Source organism: Papilio xuthus, unplaced genomic scaffold (assembly GCF_000836235.2).
Source record: "Papilio xuthus unplaced genomic scaffold, Pxut_1.1 DF826938.1, whole genome shotgun sequence".
NCBI lineage: Eukaryota > Metazoa > Arthropoda > Insecta > Lepidoptera > Papilionidae > Papilio > Papilio xuthus.
The window spans coordinates 4,794,654-4,819,904 of record NW_013531711.1 but is presented as its reverse complement, the minus strand read 5'-3'; the positions used below and the strand labels follow the sequence as shown (position 1 = coordinate 4,819,904).

The window sequence follows — 25,251 nt, the reverse complement described above, 5'->3', positions numbered from 1 at the left end:
GACTGCTTTCTCTTGATAACAACGTATTCAACATGTAATAAAGCTTATACTTATTCTTATTTTAAGGTAAGGGTGTGATAAAATTTCACAAATGATTAGGAAAGAGATTCGTGAGCTCGAGTTAATCAAAGTCCTTACTGTCAAAGGTACGCTGCGTTTGACTTAAGAGTCGGTCCCGGGATGGTGTATAACTCGATTTATTGATCGCTACAGAAGTGCACCATTAAGGCCAATAATTTAATCTATGAAATATCTACCCTGGCTATGCCGTGTCAATTATTTAAATAGTTATTCAATTTTCAACCATATTAAATGTGGACAAGATTCATTATGTTAAAATATATAAATTTCATACCTGTTCAAGTTTCTTTCTTCGTAAATCTCCTTCAGCATATCCTCGAGGTCCGATGAAAGTGTATTCAGTAACTGTAAACAGAAATAGTAAATATAATATAATTATTTTTATCCATGCACTTAAAAAATTAGCAATTATTAGAATATTATAAAGAAAAAATTCAAAAATAATTTTTAAGGTTAAACATGAAATTTTAAACTCTAAAGTTCTTGATTGAAATCGTCCACGTAATCAGTAATTTCTATTTTTTTTTGATTAGATACTTTAATAATATTAACATTTGATAACCTCCAAAACTTACTTTGTTAAGTGGTCAAAGAAATTACCTTTTTAATTAAACAAGACCTTGTTCGAAATTTAAATTTAAAAGTGCGAATGTATTTTGAAGAAGTTAAAATAAAATTAGATTGTCTTTGAATGCATAGTTCTTATGGCGAAATAAAGGACTGATATAAATAATCCTTCATTCAAAGAATGGAAGAATAGATAAAATAGCTTTTAATTCATTGTTAGATTAATTCTATTGTTTGTCTAAGGTACGTACGTACATTTGCACATGTATAGTATTGACCATTGGATGTTCAATTTTCTATTCACCCCGAGCACATATTGGAAGCGTTGTTCAGGAAATGAGTTAAACCTTGTTCACCGCATCCGGTGGTTTAGCTGTTTGATATTATACATACGGACATTTGAAACTGCAAACAACTCTACTGTGATATGTTTGTGACTGTTCAATTTTTATTACTTTTTTGCAAGAAAGAAAAGATAAGATTTTAATGTAATTAAAAGTACATACAAAAGATTTCAGGATTTTTTAACCCAGTAAGCTAGACGTAAATGTACAAAATAGTAAAAACCATTTAAAGTTTAATCTAGTAGTTGGTCCAGTGAACTAGTTTATATTATTCGTGATTTCTGGTTGGTTTTATATTCTTCTAGCTTAATTATTTACATTTACAGGTTTTTATGCACGTTTGGACATGTTTCGCCATGTAAATTTTATAATGAGTTTTTTAGAAGTAAGTACCGTATCCTTCGTAGCCGTATGTATTATGTTAGTTATTTGCTTAGTTCGCAGACGGGGTGGCGTGGCAAAAAGTTGCTCAAATAAAAATCTCACGGCTAAGCCCCGCGTGGGCCGCCCTGCGTGTTATAACGGTGGTAACGGGAGTTTTGCTCTTATTTAGCGTCGTTTTCTCGCCGTTCCAATACAACATACGACACCCGTGAACCTATTGCAAATCGTTTGCCTAATTTGAGAATTCAATTTCGATGTTTGCTTTTTAAAATTGGCAAGGCATCATTCGTTTGTTTTGTATACTTTTAAAAACATATTTAAATACTTATTATTGCAGTTTAACTTTCCGTGATTTTCTAATTATATTTCATAAGTTGCCAAATAATATTTTATTGGCAAAAAAACGATACTGGATTTCTTAATTCTCGTGTAATAAAGCAAAGTTTTAAACTTTTCACGTTATAAAGTTACACATTGTTGGTTAGTCCTCTTTACATAATATGCACTCTTTCAAAATGCATCACTCTGACATCACTGGAGGGTTTTTCTAAACCACTCTAAAGTTCACTTGACATCCGATGACACGGAGCTAAAACTGTCAGCACTTATGCTAATGACAATGTGAATATTAAAATATAATGTTTCAAGATATACTTTGTTAGACATATTTAGTAACAAGGTCGACTATTTATTGTAAAACTATTTGGAAATTAATTACATTATATTGACAGAAAAAATAAACATACTTAAAACTACTTACTTATGTGGTTATACAAAATATGCTGTAGAAAATATTTAGAAAATATTACATGCTGTATATTAATAAAAATAAGTAGATTTAAAAACATCATTAAAGATGTCCCAATTATCTGGTTATTAGCCAAAAATAATAAACATTTTTGCGTTCATTAATTACACTAAAATCTTATAAAATAAAAGTATAAATATTTATAGAAAGCAGTCAGCATTTAAGGACTCGATTTTCCGAGTGAATAAAAGGTCAATGACCCAATACAACACGGTTGCTAAGCAACCAGCACGACAACAGAGTCGTGGATGCAACCTGGAATCCTTACAAATTACCGTAGATTTTAAAAACAAAGCTACACCTTCGCCCTATGCAAAGCAAATTATTCATCTTAAGCTTACTTATGTAGGGTGTGAATATGACGAAATTATTATTCATTAAACAAATCGTGTTTCTACTACCTTGAGCTAAGAATAACAAACATATGTGTCTCTTTTAATTGGAAAGAGAATAAGAGGGACAACAATATTTTTCTGCAGAGGGACCTCACTAAATGGGGATCGGTGTAAAAATCTTGTATCGATACTTATTTATATACTACAATGTCTTAACAGTCTTAACACTTTACCATTGACTCTGCTTCATCGTCCGTTTTTATGGACTCGTTAAACGCACAAGAGTTGACAAAAAAACGCCTTCTATATTCTCATAAAGCTAACGAGGCCCATCTAATTGTTTGGAAGTCTCGTAATGTCGCAACAGGGAAGGTTGTCGCTCAACTTATTACTTCTTTTCGCCGTTTAATGTTATGAGATGATATTTCATCGAATAAAGTACAGGTGAATTTTGCAGATTAATTTTTAGCAGGCGTAAAATTTTAAAATATGAGAGACGTAATGTTTAGTCGTAAGATGGTTGGAAGGTTTATTTTAGTTTATTTAACAATAAATTAATATTAATAGTATAAGCAAATTCGTCGCAGTTCAGGTCGCATTAGGCTAAACGTCGATGACGTGACTTTAAACTAACTTTAACTAATTTATGCGATGAGTAATTCACAACGAATAATATTTATTGAAAACATAATCGTGACGATTGCAGCCTTGTATTCATGGGGCTATCAAATGTACCAGGAAACATTGTCAAGGTTACACTAACCGTGGGTTTCTAAGCCTAAAATCTCTCTTTAAAACACAATGTTATCTCTGTTTTGCTAAAGATAATGAGAGGGATAATATGTTTTATACGGAGAATTTGGTATCAAAAACCCACGGTAAATAATGCGCACTTCCAATACGTTAAGTACACATAGTATAATTATTTGACTTTAAATTTACAGCATTATCTAAATCCTTATTCGTACTGCAAATGTGAACTACGTTATATACCTTAGCTGATAGATTAATAGGTCTCAATAGAACACCTATTTTATGTTAAAATTTCGAGTGTACTGTGAAATGCAAATTTGGCCATTAAACTGCGCGTCCCCAGCGGCCGCTCGCCGCCCGCCGCTTTGTATATGAATAATGGCCTTTCGTTATAACTACGGTAAATTGTCACGTTTATACACCTCTATTGAATTATCTAAAATTATAAAATACTTAAAATAATCACTTACCCTATCGACCAGGGATTTAGATAAAAAATCTGGCATACTTACATCATCACTTTTATCTACGTATATTGTGTAAAATCTAAATCATCTTTTATATCTCTACATTTATTAAGATACTCATATTTATCGATACAAATATGATCTGGAATATTTTATTTCATTTATGATTTACTAGAAATACTGCTGCCACTTGTTAAGGGGACCTTATCTTTTAATTGTTTACATCTATATATATAAAAGAAAGTCGTGTTAGTTACACTATTTATAACTCAAGAACGGTTTTACAGATATGGCTGAAAATTGGTGAGGAGGTAGCTTAGAGCCAGGAGACGGACATAGGATACTATTTATTAATTTTTTTCTTACTAATATTATAAATGCAAATGTTTAGATGGATGTGTGTGGTGGTGGGCTACACTAATTATTTTTTTTTATAAATCCACGCGGACGGAGTCGCGGGCGACAGCTAGTATCTAATAAAAAGATAAATTATTTTCATTGATACACTCTTATTTAGACTACGTTAAAAGAAAAATCAAACAAAAACAATTGACAATTCAACACAATCGTCAATCGACATCAATAAAACTGAAAACCAATAAAATAAAATAAATGAGATAAAGAAGATTGAATAAAAATAGCAAATGTCGATAAAAAGAGACAAAATAAATTGTCGCCTACTTGCTCCCTGTCATTTGTACAACGTAACAAATGACACCCTTTACTTAGCGTTATTGGAGCGAGGAATACTTACCATTGTAACTCGAATTTTGTCAAACTCGAAACAATACACATTTATTAATAATATTTTGTCAACGAATGATATGAAATATTTAAAAAGAACATAGTTTGCTTCTTTATTTATTATAATGCCATGATTAAAATTCTAAAATTTACCTATTTTAATCACTGAATTCTACAACTCGTGATGGTAACTTTAAGATGGTTTCACGTCATCCAGAAATATCATTGATCCTCTTTGGAATAAAATATTACAAAAAATGTTGTGACAATATCGAAATAGTTGCATGTCTGGAACCTAAATATGTAGTCTCTATTTAATTTATTTGTTAGAGACGTGGCATTTAGATGTAAATTAAAGTGCAATCCACTTAAGAAATTAGTCATAATTTCATCATCATCAGCTCACCATACATCCCCACCGAGGGACTCGGAGCCTACCCCATAGTCAACCACGCTGGCCAAGTGCGGGTTGGTTGACTTCACACATATCTTGGAACCTCCTCTCAGACATGTGCAGGTTGCATCACGATGTTTTCCTTCACCGTAAGAACCTTGGATAAATGTACATATGTAAATCAGAAATCGAAAAAACATTGGTACATGGCGGGATTCGAACCCAGGCCATGCAGATTGCAAGTCAAGTGCTTGACCCTGAGCCACCGACGCTCTACTTACTAGAATTTTACAGTGATTTAAATTCAATTATAATTCAAGTTTTTGTCATGTGCAACGCTATTACTAACTTCGAGAACTCATGGTAATATTCATAAAATGTAACCGTCACATTCCACAGATGATATCTTTTATTCCCGCGTCTCACGTTATGTATTAATCCCATAAGTTGTGATATCACAAAAGATATCATCGCAAGTCACAAACGAAATGTATTTACCTGATTGTTAGAGCTAAAATACTTAAATAAATATTTCTTTTTGAAGTTACACATAAGTTTATTGGATGGAAGAAGACAGTAATTAGTTGTACTAGAATTTATTAGAATAACAAAGCAGAAAAATTGTGTACAATATAGCTAAAATATATATTAGTAGATATAATAATCATTGTCCCTCAGTACGAGGAAGGAATTTCAAATCGAAATCGAATTAAAATCGTCAAAACAGAACGACATCGAGAGGTATCTCGTTAAAAAGTTGAGGAAAGTTAAATATTTCGTCCCTCTGTTGGGAAACAAAATAATAGTATGCACTCGATGGGAATTTGCTGTGATATTTTTGTTTGGTTGTAAACCAAATTATAATCTGTGTAAATTCGCGATGAAGTAATATTTTTGTTGACCAATGACATAAAAAAAAACAAAGAAACTCTCTTTTCTTAGACAAACACTTAGCATTTCTACGCTTTTATACTGCCACTAGAGACACATTCTAAAAGCTACAGTAAACATTTGAGAATTAATTCATAATTAAAAAAAATGAACACTTTGTAAGCAAAATAAAAAACCACAAAAGCAAAGGATGTTACTCAATGTATGTATTTGATTTTTAACAGCATATTGCAAAAGTTTCCAGTCATAAGCATAGCTTGTTTGCAACTTCGTAGCAAATAAATGATGTCTGTTGCATTGTTTGTTACCGTTGCAAATGAAGAAAGTTAAGCGTCGATCGACACAGGGGAGTTTCCGATGCGGGGAAAACAAGGTATTTTTTAATCACTAAACAGAACTCTGCTATTTCTGATTTGTTGCAGCCTTTATTTCCCTACGCGACGATTGTGATCAGTCTCCTTTCTTCTATTCCTCTTTGTGTTTAGCTGGGTGTCTGTCTAATTACTTCTTTTCATTAAGATTCACAATTGAATAATACATAATTATGATAAAGTATTAACGAATATAAATAAAACAGTTAGGTTTGAATAGATGTTAGAATTAACGAATTAAATATGAACCTGTGTGCTTCAATGCCTAATCAATAAGAATAATTGTCACAAGTCTAATATTCTTAAAAAAATCTTAAGCCAACGTGCTATGTTCGTTTCACATCTGGTCTAAGCACTATTAAAACAGTTTTCCTTCTGTTTTCATTCAAAGCAACATAAATTACAGACAACTATGATACTCGTATGTTATAGGGCCCACATGTATACATCAAGTGACGTCACGGGCGGCGCCGTTCTGCGGCTGTCTCGGAAATTGAGCGACGTCCCGCCACAACGCAACTACGTGCAAACTTTAATCTGAACCCCCTTTTGTTTATGTGAGCCTAGTACTTGATATGTACATTTAGATATGTTGAAACTCGGTTGAAAAGTTTTCCAAGTGAAACCATGAAAAGCAAGGGTTAAGTAACAACATTAACTGTTGATTTCTGAGTCTTAAATCCCTGTTTAAAACATATCGTCATCACTCTCAATATCTTTGATAAAACCAAGATAACTATATGTTTTAAAAGCGGATTTTGGTCTCAGAAACCAACGGTAAGTAGATAAATAATTCCTAATAATAAAAGATTTTCTCCTAGAAAATGTTAATACACAAAGCACACTCCGATTAGAATGTCGGTAGACATGTTAGTGTAGTATTTTACAAGCATAAAGTTACGTGAAAGAACTGGCATTCAGATTAAAATTATATTGACGATGATTAAAATGTCATAATAAATAACATAGAGATTATGTTGTAAAGCAAACGACCATACATATCCACTAGCTCATATCAATATTAATGACAAATCACTTATTTCAACCACTTAATATTTCTAACGGATACTGCATGAATTTATGTATGCAATCTTCATCCGTAGTAAATACATGGAAGGCGTACATTTATCATAAAGTAATGGGATTTAATGTAAATCGATTTATAGTTAGCTGTCGCCCGCGACTCCGTCCGCGCTGAATTAAAAAAAATATTGAAAGTAGTCCATGTAATAGAATCAGTTGGGCCGTTCCCGAGATATCTCCTTACATTCATTCATCCATCTAAACTTTCGTATTTATATTATATGAAAAATTGAGATTTCAAAATTAAAAACTAGGTAATGTTTATTACAGATATATTTCTTGGATAAGGTTTAGTTTTTGATATAGATATAAAAAGTTCAGATGCACCAGCCATAAAACAAATTGACATCGCAAGACAGTAAACCAAAAGTTAAATTATTTAAAAACTTAAATAGCTTCATCGCAATTAGAAAGGAAGTTCATCTCAATAGTAATTACGAGTTCGAAATATCAAAGACCACTAATTAGAGACCCGTGGTGCGTCTTACGATGGATTGTTTATTCAGAAAACGGTCCCCGACGTTAATGGACGATTTCCATGATTGTGAAGCAAAGTTTTAATGATCATTCTCGAAGTTTACCGAGATGCTTTTAGCCTTAGATTTTATTGGATTTATGACTTTTAAAGGATGTCTACAGACAGCTTCCAAGTTGGACGTCGTTTTATCTTAGCTTGAATATAATTTGACGTAAGTGAAATGCTCTTAAAAGTTTTGATTTAAATAAAATTAATAATGTTTGCTATAAATAATATTCTTCTTCTTCTTCTTGAGGTGCCTCTCCGACTAACAAAGGTTGGCGATCAGTTCTCTTGTCTCTTGCGAGGCGAAATAGTTGGGCGGCATTCGCAAACCCTGTCCACTCTCGGATGTAAATAACATTAAAGGATAAAAATGATTTAAACATACATTTATTGTTAAATATTAAACCATTTAATAATTAAATTAACGGAATTAATATATGATAACAGAGTTTTACGGATGTTAGTTAAGATTCATCTCATGTTTTTCGGTATATTAAAACCCGGTCAGTTCAATCGTTTAGCTCGTACCGGCGACATGTGTTGTCTACTGACCAACGCTGTCCACCGACTTAATAAAGCAGGAAATTGAAATGTCAAGTGCACGTTCAATTTAGAGCTTTTCAATGAAATCATAAAAGCGGATCCTGCCGTCCAATACATTGTTATAAGTAATACAATGTGCACGTTAAAGGATGTTTAAATTATAATAATTCAATTATTTTAAAACAATTATCACCCTATACTTTATAATTGTTTAATGAAGTACACTTATTGTTTCTATAGATCTTTATAACAAAGAATAAAATATGTGCTTGTTTAGATTTTTTTATAAACTATACAAATTTTTATTATTGTTTCGCATTTAATATATCACTAGCTATCGCCAGCGCCTCCGTCCGCGCGGAATAAAAAAAAACTATTGGTCGCAGCGTAATGTTACAAAAAGCTAAAGCCTTCCTCTATAAATGGACTATGCAACAAAATAAGATTTTTTTCAAATAAGACCAGTAGTTTCTGAGATTAGCGCTTTTAAACAAACAAAAAAACTCTTCCGCTTTATAATATTAGTATAGATTTGGACTGTTAAATAAAAAATACATGATGTGAAATAATAAAATATCCATTTTTTAAAACACCATTTGTATTGCACATGTGATAAACTTATTGTTTTTTTTTCTACTGATTTTTTTTGCGACATATATGTTATTAAATAAATACTTTTTGCTACACCAGCTGTTATTAATATCTTGTCTAATCGGTAACTAATATAAGTATTATTTAATCGCCCAACTTATAATGGAATGTACCCACTTTCGGAAAGTTTGCTGTTATTAGGTATTTAATCATAGGGAATGGGTAACCCAAAATTATTTATGCTGTGCACGCAAAAACAGTGCAGGCCAAATTTAGACAACATACACGTATAAAACGTAATTATATTTTTTACTTATTAATAACTACAATAATTCGTGTGACTCAAATAATTAAATTAGTTTGAAGTCTTAGTTTGATTAGGTTTTCAATTCTTTGTATCTTTTACATACGCTCTTAGTCCTAAAACTTCGATAATTGTATTTCAAATTTCTGTTTGTTAAAAAAGACATTCTAAAGTTTAATTTCTAAAGATTAGTTTGCATGACATTGAACGTCGGATTCTGAACTTATACTAATGAAAATTCACGTATTAATAGATTCAAGAGAAGGCATTTCATGGTTTAATTGTAATAAGACGTACCGAAGTTATGACTTGTTATAAAATTTCAAATAGATAACGTTTTGTAAAACAATTACCTTACCTTCATATAAGATCCGCCATTTTGTTCATCGCAGTGCCGACGTATGTACCGTTGGCAGATGTTCGACATTTTCCGCTCTGTAACATAACAAAGAATATGTGAGTCAAACACGAAAGGAATGTTACATTTTGAGATAACCTGGATCTATGATTTCAAAATTATCGTAAGCCGTAATTGACAAACGCAACACAAATGCTCCATACAAACTAATAACACACAAACTCTAGAATTTGACTGTTTTATGAAGCTAGTGTCGTAAAACATATCTAACTAGTTGTTGCCCGCGACTGCGTCCGCTCGAAAATAAAAACAGATAATAAATAGGCCATGTATTCTGTCACACTACATATTACATGGATGCTAAATTTCGGCGAGATTCGTTTAGTCGTTCTGGAGAAAACTTGTAACAATCATCCATCCATCTTAACTTTTGCATTTATAATATTAATCAGATTAGATTATGCTTATATAAAAGAATTCCTATTATTTTTTGTATTACTAGACTATTCGAACTAGAAAAAAGTGCGAGTATCAATAAAAAAACAGGATAAAACTTTAATGATACAAAATTATCTTATGCACTTGTAAAATCACGTTTTAAAACATTAAAATATACCGTTATTAATTTCCATTTAAAATCGTACACACGATTACATTTTAACGGAAATAATTCTTCAGATTAATTTCAATTACATCCCGCGTTGAAAATTAAATGTTTTTACTCTGCATCATAAAACAAACAAACCCAAACTTTCTTCTATTTGCGTACAGACGCATGTAAGTCTGTACAAACTCGTATCAATAGAATTAAAACAACATGTTGCTTCCTGTTTTCGTAATGTTTTCATTAAGATCGCTGACTCACTGTTTCCACTGCAGAACACATGTATAAAAACGTATTGCTATATCATTTTTTTAAAGGAGAATGAGCGAAACGAATGTATGTTTTTATACAATAGTTTTAACAGCCAATATTACGAAGAATTGGACACATTTAGTGTTGGTTATACAACTCAGCAATCTAGACAAAGCCACTTTTCACAAGACAAGAGTTAAGCATATTTTACTTTTTAAAATATTATATGGCCACAAAATTAACATAATATTATATTTACCTCGAATAACTTCTGTTTTACGTTTTGTTACAAAACATTTCAGTCGCTTTATCTTCGAAAATATCTTTTACTCATAAACAAAATCTAACAACACGTAAAATATTTTTATACTATAAACGTAAACAATGTAATATAGCCTGAAGATGAATTTAAACCAAACTACACCCATCGTTTATAAGTAACCTAACAATGAGTGTAGCCCCTTTTCATCGAAGGGGGCTACAATGTTCATACCGTCTCAGCGAAATAACTTCAAAACAGTGCTATTATTAATTTCCTATCGATAATTCCCGTAAATAAGTCTCAGATTATTTTGCGTAAAAATTAAGTGTAATAATAAACACACGACAATTTTTATATGAACTTTGCTATACATCCCATCTTTTTTGCAATACTTGACACATTAATTGAATATTAAAAAGCAACAAAATCAACAAAGTAACAACCTTAAATACGCTTAGCTTTAAAAATATTAAAAAGTATCAGTCCTTTAGTCCAGAATGATAAAAACAATTTCACATTTTTCGTAGAAAACAAATTATTGTTAAAACTTTATGACTTTAAAATCATTAACTGAGAAACAAAACACAACACAAACATTAAGCATTAAGTTAAACGCTTACGAGTAAAGAGGGAAATATGTTTGAGAAATAAAGCCCTTTTAACTCCTGTAAGCTACTTTGAGAACAACCTAGCGTTCATTAAGCTCCTTATTGTTTACAATAACGAAACCGCACCGAGTATAAAATTGAACATAAACCACAAACAAATATAGCGCTTAGAAGCGAACATGTCGGTTATATTCACACGTTAAATTTTAATCTTACTAATATTATAAATGCGTATGTTTGGATGGATGGATGGAATGTATCTCCAGAACGGCTGAACGGATCTCGCTGAAATTTGGCATAGATGTAGAACATAGTCTGGAAGAACACGTAGGCTACTAAGTATTTTTTTAGTTCCGCGCGGACGAATTCGCAGGCGATAGCTAGTATATTTCATAAATAATTATTGAGTACACAAGATAAAAGGAAAAATAAGAGTAAAAGAGATAATAAGAGTAGAAGAGTATAGAGGGCGTATCGTTCCAACTTATATTGACTTTACAATTTATCCAACCAAGTCAGAAAAATTGTGAACAAACAAACGGAGTAAAAAGTCGAAAGCTATACCAACAGATTTGAGTGGTGGTTCAAAAGTGTTATTTTAAATCTATACATAAATTGATTCCCTACAAGCGTATTCACAAAGACCACAGCTTATGTCATTCAAAAAGCACAATCGTAGGATTTCAATCTATGAAGAAACTTCAACACGTGGCCAATTAAAAAAAGTCTTTGATGTTTTTAAGCTCAACGCAGGCAAAGCTCACTGTAGGCTGTAGCTTTATGAAACATTTCCCTTATAACTTAAAACCCACTTCACGAGGCCCCTCAACTTCAATCGTTTTAACAAATTGCCCTCTGGATCCGTGCTCCAGTATTTCTAGTTAGAAATCGTAATTTCCTCGTTGCCAAAAATGAGTGTCACTTTCGAAAAAGGGTAGGTCGTGCGTCGCGCACCAGTACGCTTGGGCGTTAGTTATGTAGTCGGAATTAGGGTTACCATGTTCCCGTATAGTACAAATTTCGTTCTTTATCTTGGAGAAAAACTAAATGTCAATAATAAAGAAGCGTGAAGTAATTTTAGTATTTTTATTTAGTTAAGAATATGTGTTATACGCTTTTCTACATACATGTGATTGTTGCCAATGTTTTTAAACTTTCTATACATTATAAGCCATCTGATTTGATATCTCATCAAAGCTTAAAATACCATAAACGGCATGCACATTATATTTAATTGTCTCGTCTAATCTATGAAATCATGGGCACCCTATTTCCGATATAAACGTCGCCAATTTGCATAAGAGGGTCGAAAGCTTTTCGACGATGAGTGTTTATGATAGGTAGGAAACAGAAGCGGGTTATTTGAAGGTAAAATATGACTTGCCGACTGGTGTTAAACAGTCTCATCCCTAATTACAATAAATGAAATATCCATTTATATTTAAACGGAGGGATCGCGATGTTCACTTCGTACTAATATTATTACACAATTATTTTCTTAAATAATATTGACATATGAAATATAGTATCACTAATTCATAGAATTGTATTTTACATATGTAAGTACAGTATTTATAATTGCTCCCTTGGTTATTTAAGCTCCTCAAACCAGTTCGACGGGATATCGATTTAATTATTTGATTTCGAATAAAACGAGTCAGGTGAAACGAAGGGATTATGAACCGCACAGTACTCGTAAGTGAGGTGTGTGGCGTTCGGTCACGACCTGGCCAACCCTGCCAGATGTGGCCAGACGTGCCAGCAGTGGCCAGACGTGCCAAACGTGCCGCGTATGATAGACCGTGATCCCCGACCGTCGCTTTGCAAATTAAACAACCTGCTTCCATACGGGTCACTAAGATAGTGCTTTGTTATGAATTACTAACAATGTTACGAATATTATAAATGCGAATATTTAGATGGATAGATGGATATTTGCTTGAAGGTATCTCCGGAACGGCTTCATAGATTTCTCTGAAATTCGGCATAGTTTTAGAACATAGTATGTGAGAGCACTACTACTAGAGGCTACTAAGTAAGATTTTTTCTTTAATTCCGCGCGGACATAGTCGCGGACGGCAGCTAGTTATGAATATAAGCCTAATCTTTTTTTGTGCTCTAAATGCAATGTATTTTTAGCACTATCATATGGCAAAACACATTATTCATACGGTGTAGTAATTAGTGTATTGAGAATCTGTGATCATTAATATGAGATGTTACATTTAAGAACAAAAGACGCGAAAATGAATAACATACGTACATATAATACACCCAGGAAAACTCAATGTTTGCTACTTAATAGGCCTAGGAGTAAAAGGGGGAATATTGATTTTTGATTGCAAATAAAAATATGCTATATTTGAAACACTATAACACCATCTTAGTGCATCAAATTCGTACCCATTGCGATTGGTCCGAGCTGAGGGATTACGGGATTATTCGGCCGTCATTTTAGGTTTGCGATTTATTTGGTTTCGCAGACCGATCCCCCACATTCACAAATTATGGTAATACTCACGTACCAATGTTATGATTTACATATAGATACTTCACTTTGATGCAGGTTTTTATGGGAGCTTTGATATTGAATAAAAGAACCCTACCTGTATCGCACGTGTCGTAAATATGTTAGTTTATGGTTTTAAATCACTGAATATTTTTTACAAGCCTTTAGACTTGTAAGATGAGTATTACGTATTTTCCTAAGATTTAATGTAACATAAACATACATAATAGTGGTGGGGCCCGCTTTGACATCTTCGCACGAATTGGCCAGGCTCGCCCGTTGAAATACCACGACCACACAGAAGACAGGCGTGAGGTGGAAGCAATTCCGCGTACCGTCTGATGAGTGTGCGTCCCGGAGGAATAATATAGCTCTCTTTCCCTTCCCACCCCTTTTTCTTATAAGGAAAGGATGGGAAGTGGAAGTGAACTTTCCGGATGACAGGATGCATGGAAAGGAAAGATATTTTCTTTCTGTGCATCCTCTCCACCGTCGATTAAAGGTAAGCAGCGCATATGCAATTGCGTATGTCTATGGTCAACGGTCACTTCACAATTTCAGCAATTTCAGGTGGTCGCTCGCTCGTTTGCAATCTTATGATATAAAAAAAAACTATTTTTGTTTCTAAAATGCCAAGAACATTTATTAATCAACATATTAAATAACCAGTATGTATTCAAGTCGGACTACACAACAAAATAAAAAAAGTAAACAATTACCTCGCCTTTGTGCAATCCTAACAAATTGGCGTATCTAACAATCCGCAGATGGGTGTTTCATTCTCTGGCGACAGGTGATACAGGCCTGCCTCATTACGTGTCCGCCCGTTTGTCAGGCCCCTTGGCCCTTACCCCCGAGTTACGTTGGCTTTTTTATTAACGCCAATTCCTCGATAACTAACGAGCGTCATTTTTTAAGACTCTCTCGGAGGGTTCACGTTATTCGTTTGTACAAGGTAATAGATTTCTTAAAGCGATCATTTGAAAACCGTTCACTTAAACTTATTATATTAAAAAAATTATCTAAGTACTTTTAAAATTATACCACAGATAATAAATTACTATTCTAGAACGTGTGTATATTGTAGTAAAAAGGTTTTACAATTTAATCTATAAATCTTTAATTTTAGTTTAGGTGTTCCTGACATGATTTTTAGGGTTCGGTACCTCAAAAGGAAAAAAATCGGAACCCTTAAAGGATCACTTTGTTAAAAGTATTTATTGTATAATAGTAAAATGATTACAACAAAATTAATTCACTTTACAAGCTGAAAAACTGGAACCCAAGTTACCTAAACCGCAACATCTACAACTTTTTAACAAATTGGAGAATTTATTTTTACCATAAATCTTAGCGTAGTAATAACGTACATTAGTACACTAGACACAGCTGTCTTAAGAATTTCTCTCAAAGTCAGCAATAAAAATTTCCTCAAACATTCAACTTGCACCAAATATTTATAAGTGTCTGAGTCACCCCACAGTAAGCCCCAGACTGCGACACATTCGCGTCCCCGACATATTCAGATACGTTAATGTCGGCAGCTTTCCTTGTATTACGACATTTTTCATACTCACATCCATATTGGAGATGAAACGCTCACTCATCTCGATATTACGTATCTGCAATCGTCTTTTTCGTAAATCTTGAGTGTGATTAATTTCTAGAATTTACCATGTGTCAATAGTTCTTAACGAAGTTAGACTAAACATTAAATTAAACTATATGATGATGCATGAATAAAAACTTAAACAATTATAAAACTTTTAGGTACTCTGTACTGATGTATAAGCAAAATCCCGTTGACCAAATAATATTGACTGATGTGCATAAAGTTTTTAAAATTACCACGTAATTCGTTTCAACTTACAAAGTTTGATTAAAGCATTCAAATGTAGAAAAGATTCTTTATTATGTCCTCTATTTTGTCTATTACTTTTAACGAAATGGACTGAAATTAAATTGATCTTTTTAAGAAAATTCAGACATCTCGTTCCCGACAAGCGGGTGTAAGTTTAGGTATAATCACAAATTGCACTAATCACGTCTCAATCGGTCGTCGATTAGAAACGATCTATCTGCCCTGACACATCCAGCTTGCTTCGATTAGCACCTTGACGTGTCTGGGACATTGATCGATGCTTTACCAATGCTAGGAAAATTCTTCAGAAATACACGTATATTTGAATTTCACCTTTGATGCTGGAGCATATTACTACGAATTATTATAAAATAAAGTCTAGTGACCTTAATGCTCTGAATATCAACAAAAACAACAGATGGGATTTTAAATAATTGGAAGATTGAGTTCGTTGATACAAAACGAGTAATATTGGGCGTAACAAGCTAGTTAGATATTACGACAGAAAGACATTCTTTGCTAATATTGAATACGCAAAACATACAAAACATATAAATGAATCTTACCCATTAATCGTCAAGCGCCTGTTTCGAGCTAACTCTACATAAATTTCGGCTCTTCTACTCACGGGCCATCCATTGAAATACCATCGGGTACTTTTTCCACCTATGGACTTTGTGAAGAATTCAGATCGTAAAATAAAAGGGGGGTTTCCGTCGTTGTCTGGAGGGCGAAGTGTAAAAATACCAAAAGTTACAAAGACTTTCAACATCTAGATGTGACATTGTTTAGTTTTTTTTTTTGAGTTCTTAGTTTAAAAATTGTAACCTCAAGGTAACATTTTTTTAAATAACCAGGTAGTTTTCAACGACACAAATAATTGAAATATTTTTGGACACGTATCCTAAAAATTACCTTTGGTATATAACTTAATATCACACCAGTGGCGCCAACAAGTCGTACGTTAAATACTTTCTTAGATAAACGATAATTGATGCTGCCATTTAGCTGGGAATTAGTCATTACAATAAGGAGAAATGTACTTTGAGATAAGTTTACTATCACACTGCCTAAATAGTTTCTCGAACATTGACACTGAAATCGGCCTTGAATTCTACAAATTATTGCGTATGTTTTTGCTACAAAGTATCGGGTATTTTGAGGAGGAGGAGGACAATAATCACGATTGCAGCGATTTCGAATAATATGTTTTCTAGGGTTTTGACATTATGAGATTTTAAGATTTATCTACGGATCTTGTAGTCACTGTCACTTCTCGTTATGCCCTAGATCTTTGTTTAAGAGAATTTTATTGGCGGGCGCTTGATATATCGCGATGTCTATCGTAAATCTGGTTGCGGTGAAATAAATAATTTAAACTAATAAAAGCAGGCTGCGCTCGACACGCCAAATTGCTGGCCCATTTAGATTTATTCTTTATAAAAAAAAGGAACTCCGCACACGCGAATTTTGCGCTTATATAGAGGAATGGTATATAACCATAGTAAGAGCACTTAATAAATTATATTGCAACTCGTTGGTATGTTTTCCCGTTGAGTAATAGCTTTGTATTTTTTATTAGGAATAAATGAATGAAAAAATTCTCTACGCTATTTTATTGGCACTGGACACGACTAATGAAATTTAATTAGTAATAAAGATAACATTTGCAATTACGTTCTATCGTAAAAGAAACAAATGAGCAATTAAAAAACAAAGATTTAAAAAAATATGTAACATTCAAATTATCTGTTTTTTTATAAATACAAACGGGATATTTAATTTAATGTTACTCTTACTAGTTTCACAAACATCTATGGTTTTTACTCACAATAGTATGATGAGAAAATACGAGCGTAAGAAACGCATCTTCCCATAATAAGCAATCATTATAGTGACGAAAAACCTTTAAACAAACATGTCTTTCTCGTTCCCCAGCCACGATACTGGTCGCTTGAGTCATTTAAAAGTATACGTAGTCGTACACACGAGTAGCAGTGCATCGAACCCTTGCATCGAAGCGTAAAGACGTATTCCGTAACACTAGGGTGCATGTAAGCGCGCAGTAGCAATGCATTTATACATTACTAGCTATCGTCCATGAGTCTGTCCGCGCGAAATTTTAAAAAGACAGAATTAGTAGCCTATTTATTCTTCCAGATGCTCTACGTTTATGCCAAATGTAAGCGAGATTCGTGTAGTCGTTCTGAAGATACCTTCTAATAAACATCCTTGCATACATCCAAAAATTTGCATATTAGTAAGATTTGAACACAATATTTATTATTTTCATCATTAAGAATCTATATATAAGCATACATAGATAAATAATTATAGATAATTAAAACGACAAGAACCAAAAATCCAGATCCCAGGTCGATGGTTACACATGTAAATGAGACCTGGCTTTGTTTTTAAGGTATTTTTAAGCTGTTTAATTTTATCTATTTGATTATCCACTTACGATAATAGTCAAATTAGCCATTCAATTTACAGTGTACTATTCTACAAATCAAACTAGAAAGTAAAACAGCAAAATAGTAATAATTTCTTAACATCAATGTAAAACTATCATTTGTTCCTTGCAAGATATCATAGCACTATCACACTTTTACAACAATGGGGTTAAATAGATGTTAATTTGCAAGGAAATTGATAGCTTATCTTAATTGTTATAGAACCGTTATGGCGAGAGACATAATTAATTCACGCCATCGCTTGAAGAAAACGCATTATGCAGTGCGGAAACACTCTGCTTTATTTACGTTCAGTGCTCACATGCATATGGTTTTTATGAAAAACATTCTTGGTTCATAATCTAAGCTTGTATACAAAAAAGTTAATGTTATTGGTTTTAAAAGCAAAAATAACCTACTGTTTAGAAGATAGACGATATTGAACATTTTCAAACTAATAGTACCCACGTCTTAAGCCACAGACTAAATTCATCTGCAGAGTAAAAATCATTCCAGTTATTTTTCCTTCATAATTGAAAAGATATTAAAATTTCATGGCTATATAAAATGTTTTATTTTACAATACAATTACATAAAAGAGGTGAGACGTATGGTAAGTATAGGACCAGTAGACCGGAGTTAGTTATTTTGTAGTGTGATAGTATTCGTTCTAGTTGATATCAAATAGCATTATACGAAAAGGAAACCAAAGTAGGTGCAATTTAGTAAAGCGCATCCACCGTGCAACAATCAGCCAACATGGCGGCCAACATGGCCGTCATTAAAATAACGAACAATGAAACAGCTTCGCAACAAGCTCAACAGGCTGTGACTGAATCTTGGACTATTGTTTTACCTATCAAATTGTCATCCAAACCGCCCCTCTATTCAATGCACTTTTTATATAGGCCTGTAACGGTACAAGTAGCTTTAATGTGTCGCCAGAGACAGTTCTCATTCTTGTTTTTCTATGACGTTTATAATCTGTGACATGTGGCCAGTACATTGCATTAGAATCTTTTTTGTTTTCTTAATTATTTTACTCGATGCGCAAAGAGTATTCAGTGCTATTACAAATACGAATTTCAACGAAAAAATCAGGGAATATTCAGTGAAAGATGATACTGTAAGTGTTTTGTGTTCAAGAATACGTTACGTTTAAAAACACCAAAGACTTGTCTTGAGTTTCTGATGTTTTCTATAATAAAATGCAAATACATATTAAACTAATAAATGTTTCACACTGAGGCTATTGTGTAAAAAAATTACAAGAAATTATTTAAAGAATTTTTAAAACATAGGGAAGTAGAAATTTATAGAAAATAAAAGCCCAATTAAAGTTAAAGTATCCTACAGTGTTTTTAGGGTTCCGTACCGCTTATAAGGGTTCCAATAGGATCACTTTGGTTTTTAAATATTTTAAGGCATCTCTTGTCTTTCAGAACTCAACGAATGTTACAACATTAATGAAACAAGGAAAGGAACAGTACAGTCATTTTATGCCAATACCAAATCCTGCTACATTTAAGGTAATATTGTTAATTAACTAGTGATCGCCAGCGACTCCATCCGCGTGGAATTAAGAAAAAAATTGTAACCTATGTATATATCAAATTTCATCGAGATCTGTTCAGCCATTCTGGAGATACCTCCATACAAACATCCATCCATCCATCAAAAACATTTGCATTGATAATGTTAGTAAGATTAATAATTTTCTATAAAAACTTAAAACGAATAAACCTCCCAAGAAAAATGGACCAAGCCGTTTATTGAAATGCAGTTAATTAAAATGAACATTTTTCATATACAAACAGTATTTTATTATGCTTTTGACCGTGCCTTGTTTTGTACTTAGGAGAACATAATTTACGAGTAATATTTGCAGAAGTAGAAACATATTTCGTAAAGGAGCCAAACAGCTAACTTACGAAATAAAGGCGAACGCGATTTGTATGCCGAAATGTACGTTTCTCACAAGATTTAATCCTGTTATGACTATTTTGTATGCCGCTCGGTATCAGCCACTGACCGCTACGTTACACGGCTTTATACAAAACCAAAACAAAGTTTAAGTCAAACATTACTGAAGTTTTTCATCGCAATAATAGTATTAATATTATACCACGATTAATTTATTTTCTTACAAAAGTTGTCCAGAGTCATCTTATGAAACACATCACATCTCTTCTTTAACAAACGTAATTAGATTTGCTTAAACTCTTATTCGTTTTTATTTCGTTATTTTAGTTTCAGTGAAAAATCAACACAATCTTTTATTTTAACTTCGAAAACTATCGATGTTTACGCCGTAGTATTTCTATTTTATAATTGAAACAATAAACTGCATAAATATTAGCATACTAGCTGTCGCCCGCATGACGGAGCCATGAAATTAAAAAAAAATCTTAATTAGTTTGTCAATGCTAAATTTCATCGAGATCCATTCAGCCGGTCTGGAGATACCTTCTAACAATCATCCATCAAAACATTCGCATTTATAATATTAGTAAGATTAAACATCTTGCAAAAGGAAGTTTGTCGTACAACTCGTTACAAGGCGTAGGCTTTATATGGATAAATTAAAAGCGATAGCAAATTCTACATGTTACGGTTCGAAGTATTTGAAATGTAGAAACACAAGCTAGTGGTGGGAATATCATTCAAATGCCCCACATTCTTGATAAAACTCGTTGTAACGGAAATGTGAGTCAACCGACAACCGATACATTAAACTACATATTTTTTCCATCGCCTATAAAATTGCGAAATGTAATGTTCGGTATAATTACTATTGCTCATTTATTTTATCTATTTTGGGTACAACACTACATCACTAGGATTCAAAAAAAATTGAATCTTAATTTTTTGATCATTTTAACTAAATGAATCTTTATTTACAAATCTAATTTAATAATCAAGATAAGTAATTTTTGGAACGCTACATAGAACCACAACATTTTTCTGGTTTTTAAAATCCCTATTAAAATGCCCTCATAATTAAATTAAAAGAAGTAAGACGTAGAAAAATAAAACAAAATTATTTTTCAAGACCACACGTTTACTTCTTTTTCCGATCCGAACATCTTTGTCCTTGTAACTACAGTCAAAAGTAATACAACAATGGGTCTATAATAACACATTTGTTTAAAACTAGGGCTCAAATGCATAACTCGGAACAATCTCCCATAACCGACGGCCTCAACCTGCCTACTGTTAGTCAGAAATCAGATTGTTTCCCAGTAATAATGAATAATGCCTTCAACGAGAACAGATACTTTGCGTGTGATTCATGCGCTTTCTATTTAACGTTACTATAGACAATTTTTTAAACATATCCTTGATACCTTTAAATTATTCAAACTTTCGTGAGACATTATAATAAACTGATAAAAAAACGGCTAAACACTCACGTATATTCGTCCGGTAGCGGCACCGACTAATTTCGAGCCCATCGGGGGTTGGCTAGTTACCAGTCCCGCTCACCCTGATGAAGGGCCTCCGATGGGCTCGAAACTAGTCGGTACCGAAACCGGACGAATATACGTGAGTGCTTAGCCGTTTTTATATCAGTTTGATTTCAGTTTGATACCGTTTCAATTCTGTACAAGATGCACATTTATACAAACTTCAATATTAAAAATCCGTCAAATTAAATCACGAACACCTACCAGATTCCTCGCCTATATCTGGCTTTTGTTGAAACACTAGTTTAAACACACGTTATTCCTCTCATTAAAAAAAACAAATAGTTTGTAGATTAGACATAGCGAGGAAGAATACGAATCTTATGGTCAATCTCTTTCAATAACAGTTGCAATGGATCAGACTTACAAATATACATAACATACCTTTGTAGTTTTGGACATTATTCATTAGAATCCTTTGGCGCGAATGGCGCGCTTTCATGACCAAGTCAAGTGTCAGAATGATTAGTGAGGGGACATAGAAGTCGACATTTTAGTAAGGCTACTGTTGTGCCAGTACACCGGCACAGTGTTGGATTTTCTTCCTATCAGTAGGTATTTCCGATAACGGTCTGAAATGCTAGTCCAACTGTTAAAAACTACTTGAACAAGTAGAAGAATTATTATCGCTTACCGCCAGGAATAAAAGTATCAAAATAAGAAAAAGTCGTATATTTATGACCCACAATATTATGCCATTACTAAAGGAATATCTACAAAGAAAGAAAGACCGTGAGAAGAAGATACCCAACGCTCGTGTGGATGCAGCGAGGCGTGCCCAAAAGACGACGCTCTAATTGGTCGTAATTATATCGAAAGAAAAATCTCCATCCAAATTGAATACTAATTTCTATCATTAATTACTGCTCCACCCTCTTTCGAATTAGACTCGAGTGTTAGAAATTATTTAAAAACTTCCAATTTTCTTTTAATCACTTGTTAACAATGATGTCTTCATTAAATTTCGTCGTTGGACATCTAATTATTAAATATCAAGTGTCGAGGCCTCTTATAAAAAATATTTATTTAATTGAACGAGCAAGTTGGCTTTTGCATGAAACAAGGCCATGTTTCTATATTAACATCGTATATCTTTGTAATGACAAAATCATTATATGTTGTTAAAATAACTAAATAATCATTATAACTTCTTTACTTATAACAAACCTATTGTATACAGAATGAATGTTTCTTAACTTGGCTATACAGGTTATTTAACTGTTGTTTTGGATTGTAACATTACATTTTAATTTTATTTTCAATAATGTTAATTGAGTATTATTTATTGATTAATTATTTACGCAGTTAAAGTGTGATGTCTATATTTCAGACGATCGCAGACAACGAGCTGTCAAGTTCGAGCTATAGTCGAGGTCTTTTGCATCACAACGGTAAGTTCAGATAAAATGGGAGATGAAAATTTTTATTAAAAACAAAGAGAAATAAGCAATATATAAATGAACGTATATCATGCACAATTTCCCCATTTTATAACCAAATAGTTTGAAATGAACTTAGCTTCGATCTGTGTCGAGAAAAAAAAATGGCGCTAAAATATTTTTGGGTCATATCTGACTCATATGCTTTGGATGCGTAATCAACTTAAAAAATCACCGTTAGTTTTGTTTGCAGTAAATGTGATAATGAAAATTAACTAACTGATGCAGATTCATAAAAAACACAAATCGATCCCTTAGCTATCACTCAACGAGTCTGAGTACGACATTAATCAAACATAATTATTTTTATTACATCATTGTATAATTACCACTTTTCTTTTTAAAGACTACGGTGTCCATGATTACGAAGACAGTCCACACCAGATCTATGAATACCACATTCAAGGCACCAACGGTCACCATGGGTTTCATCATCCAGGCCCCATCCACGGGCACGAAGATCACGGAAATTATCACCCAGATTACTATAATCATCACCCACGTGATCATCACCATATTGAACATCATTATAAACATCACGATCATGTAAGCATAATTTAAAATTAATTTTAGACTATTTTCCTAAAAGCCAGCAACAATAGCTCTTAGTCAAATGGTGTTAACTGGCTTAGCTAGACCTCTTTTTCCAAGAAATGAATGCCTTAAATATATATAAGTAAAATATAGTATAATATATGTATAATTTTGAGGTTTATGTTTTTAGACTTTTCTCCTGTCAGAATGTTACATCTTAAGTTTAGTATTTGCAAATGACGTAAGAAATACTTATTAGCTCTTTCCTTTAACAACTGTATTACCACACCTTGCCCAACAACCGCAATTCTCACGCACAAGCGCAGCAAAATAAGTACTACGTGTATTATTTTCCGTAGTTGTACTGAGAACTTTTTCATCGCTGAATTAAATTTAAAGAAAATGTTGTTGTACTGTTAATATATCATTCAGGCAATGTAAATGATAAATAACTTTTGCCAACCAAAAAATAATTAAGTTTCCGTATTTTCTAGGATTTGGCAGCAAAAACATTGTTATGGCCAATAGCGGGGATTGCACTTCTTGGGGCAGCAGCGGCGCTGGTCACCAACCCAGTTCTACTCCAACTGGGTGTTGTATCTGGTCGAAAGAAACGCGACACTGAAGAAATAACCGGACCAGATGTAGACGTCAATGAATGGACAACAAAAACACATGAGGCTCTAAATACAGAAGACAAAAACAATGAACAACTTCACTTGAGTAAATTACCAATATTCAATAGAATTAAGAAAAAATATAGCAAAGAAAAATTTGAAAATATTACTCCAACGAAAATGACATCAACGAACCCAGCCGACTTAAGTTTTAAAAGTAAATTAAAGGATATTAAATATATTGCAATACCGCTTAAAAAACCTAAAATGTAAAATTTTATAAAAGAATTTTTTTAATTCAATTTTATATTTTATGCTAAGAGTGTTAAATATAGATATATTTTTATAACAATCTCAAGGTATAATATTGTTTATTTTAAACTACCGGTCTTATATCTCATTTAAGTTACAACTAAGCAATTGCATATAAGGGTAGGTATTTACAATTAAACTTACCATAGATTTTTTGAACTCTGTGTAAAAGTCTCCTTTGCCACTAAATTCACTTAAAATCATAACCAAAATTTCACTTAAAACTTCATCACATTGACATCTCCACTTACTGATCACAACACGCAACAAATCAAACTGAACGACACAACACGTGTTTATTTCGTTTTAAACAAACAATTGAATGCTTGATATTGACAAAACAAACCGTAAACCACGAATTGTTTTGTACGATACGTCACCAAAGAGGACATTCGACGATCGAACGGCTGTTTACAAAAGGAGTGAAGTTGGAACGAAGAAACATTGCCGTACGGCCGGCCGAGGCGGCTTTGAATTGAATGAAGTTGGTTAATGGTTACCTATTGACCTTTCCATGTGTGCGTAAACTCTTGCGCCGGAGCAGGGGTGTTTAAAAACTTGCTCCGATACTGTCTTAGTGTGCGTGACCGTGTCAGTGATCTTTTTGTTATTATGCATATGTGCACCGAATTCTATAGTTGTGATAAACTATTTGTTTTCGTTTTGTTCCCATTTTGTTTACATTCAAAAAGGTTAAGTGTTACATGTAAAAAAATATATAATTTTTCAATTTTCTCCATATAAATTTTTTAGAAAAATGTTATTATATTGTTTTAATGACCTGTAATT

At 32.9% G+C, this 25,251-nt stretch overlaps 1 protein-coding gene across 1 annotated transcript in view; it reads right to left on the bottom strand.

Moving 5' to 3' along the window:
* The window catches only part of spri (Src homology 2 domain-containing protein sprint), a 173,362-nt gene extending 148,307 nt beyond the window's left edge, over window positions 1-25,055 (bottom strand). The window contains exons 1-3 of the mRNA XM_013317444.1: window positions 24,607-25,055; window positions 9,542-9,618; window positions 356-426 (exon numbers count right to left, since the gene is read on the bottom strand). Coding sequence (XP_013172898.1) covers window positions 356-426; window positions 9,542-9,610 — 140 coding nt within the window. The 5' untranslated portion in view covers window positions 9,611-9,618; window positions 24,607-25,055. The remainder of the gene's footprint in view (window positions 1-355; window positions 427-9,541; window positions 9,619-24,606) is intronic.
* Window positions 25,056-25,251: the final 196 nt, after the last annotated feature.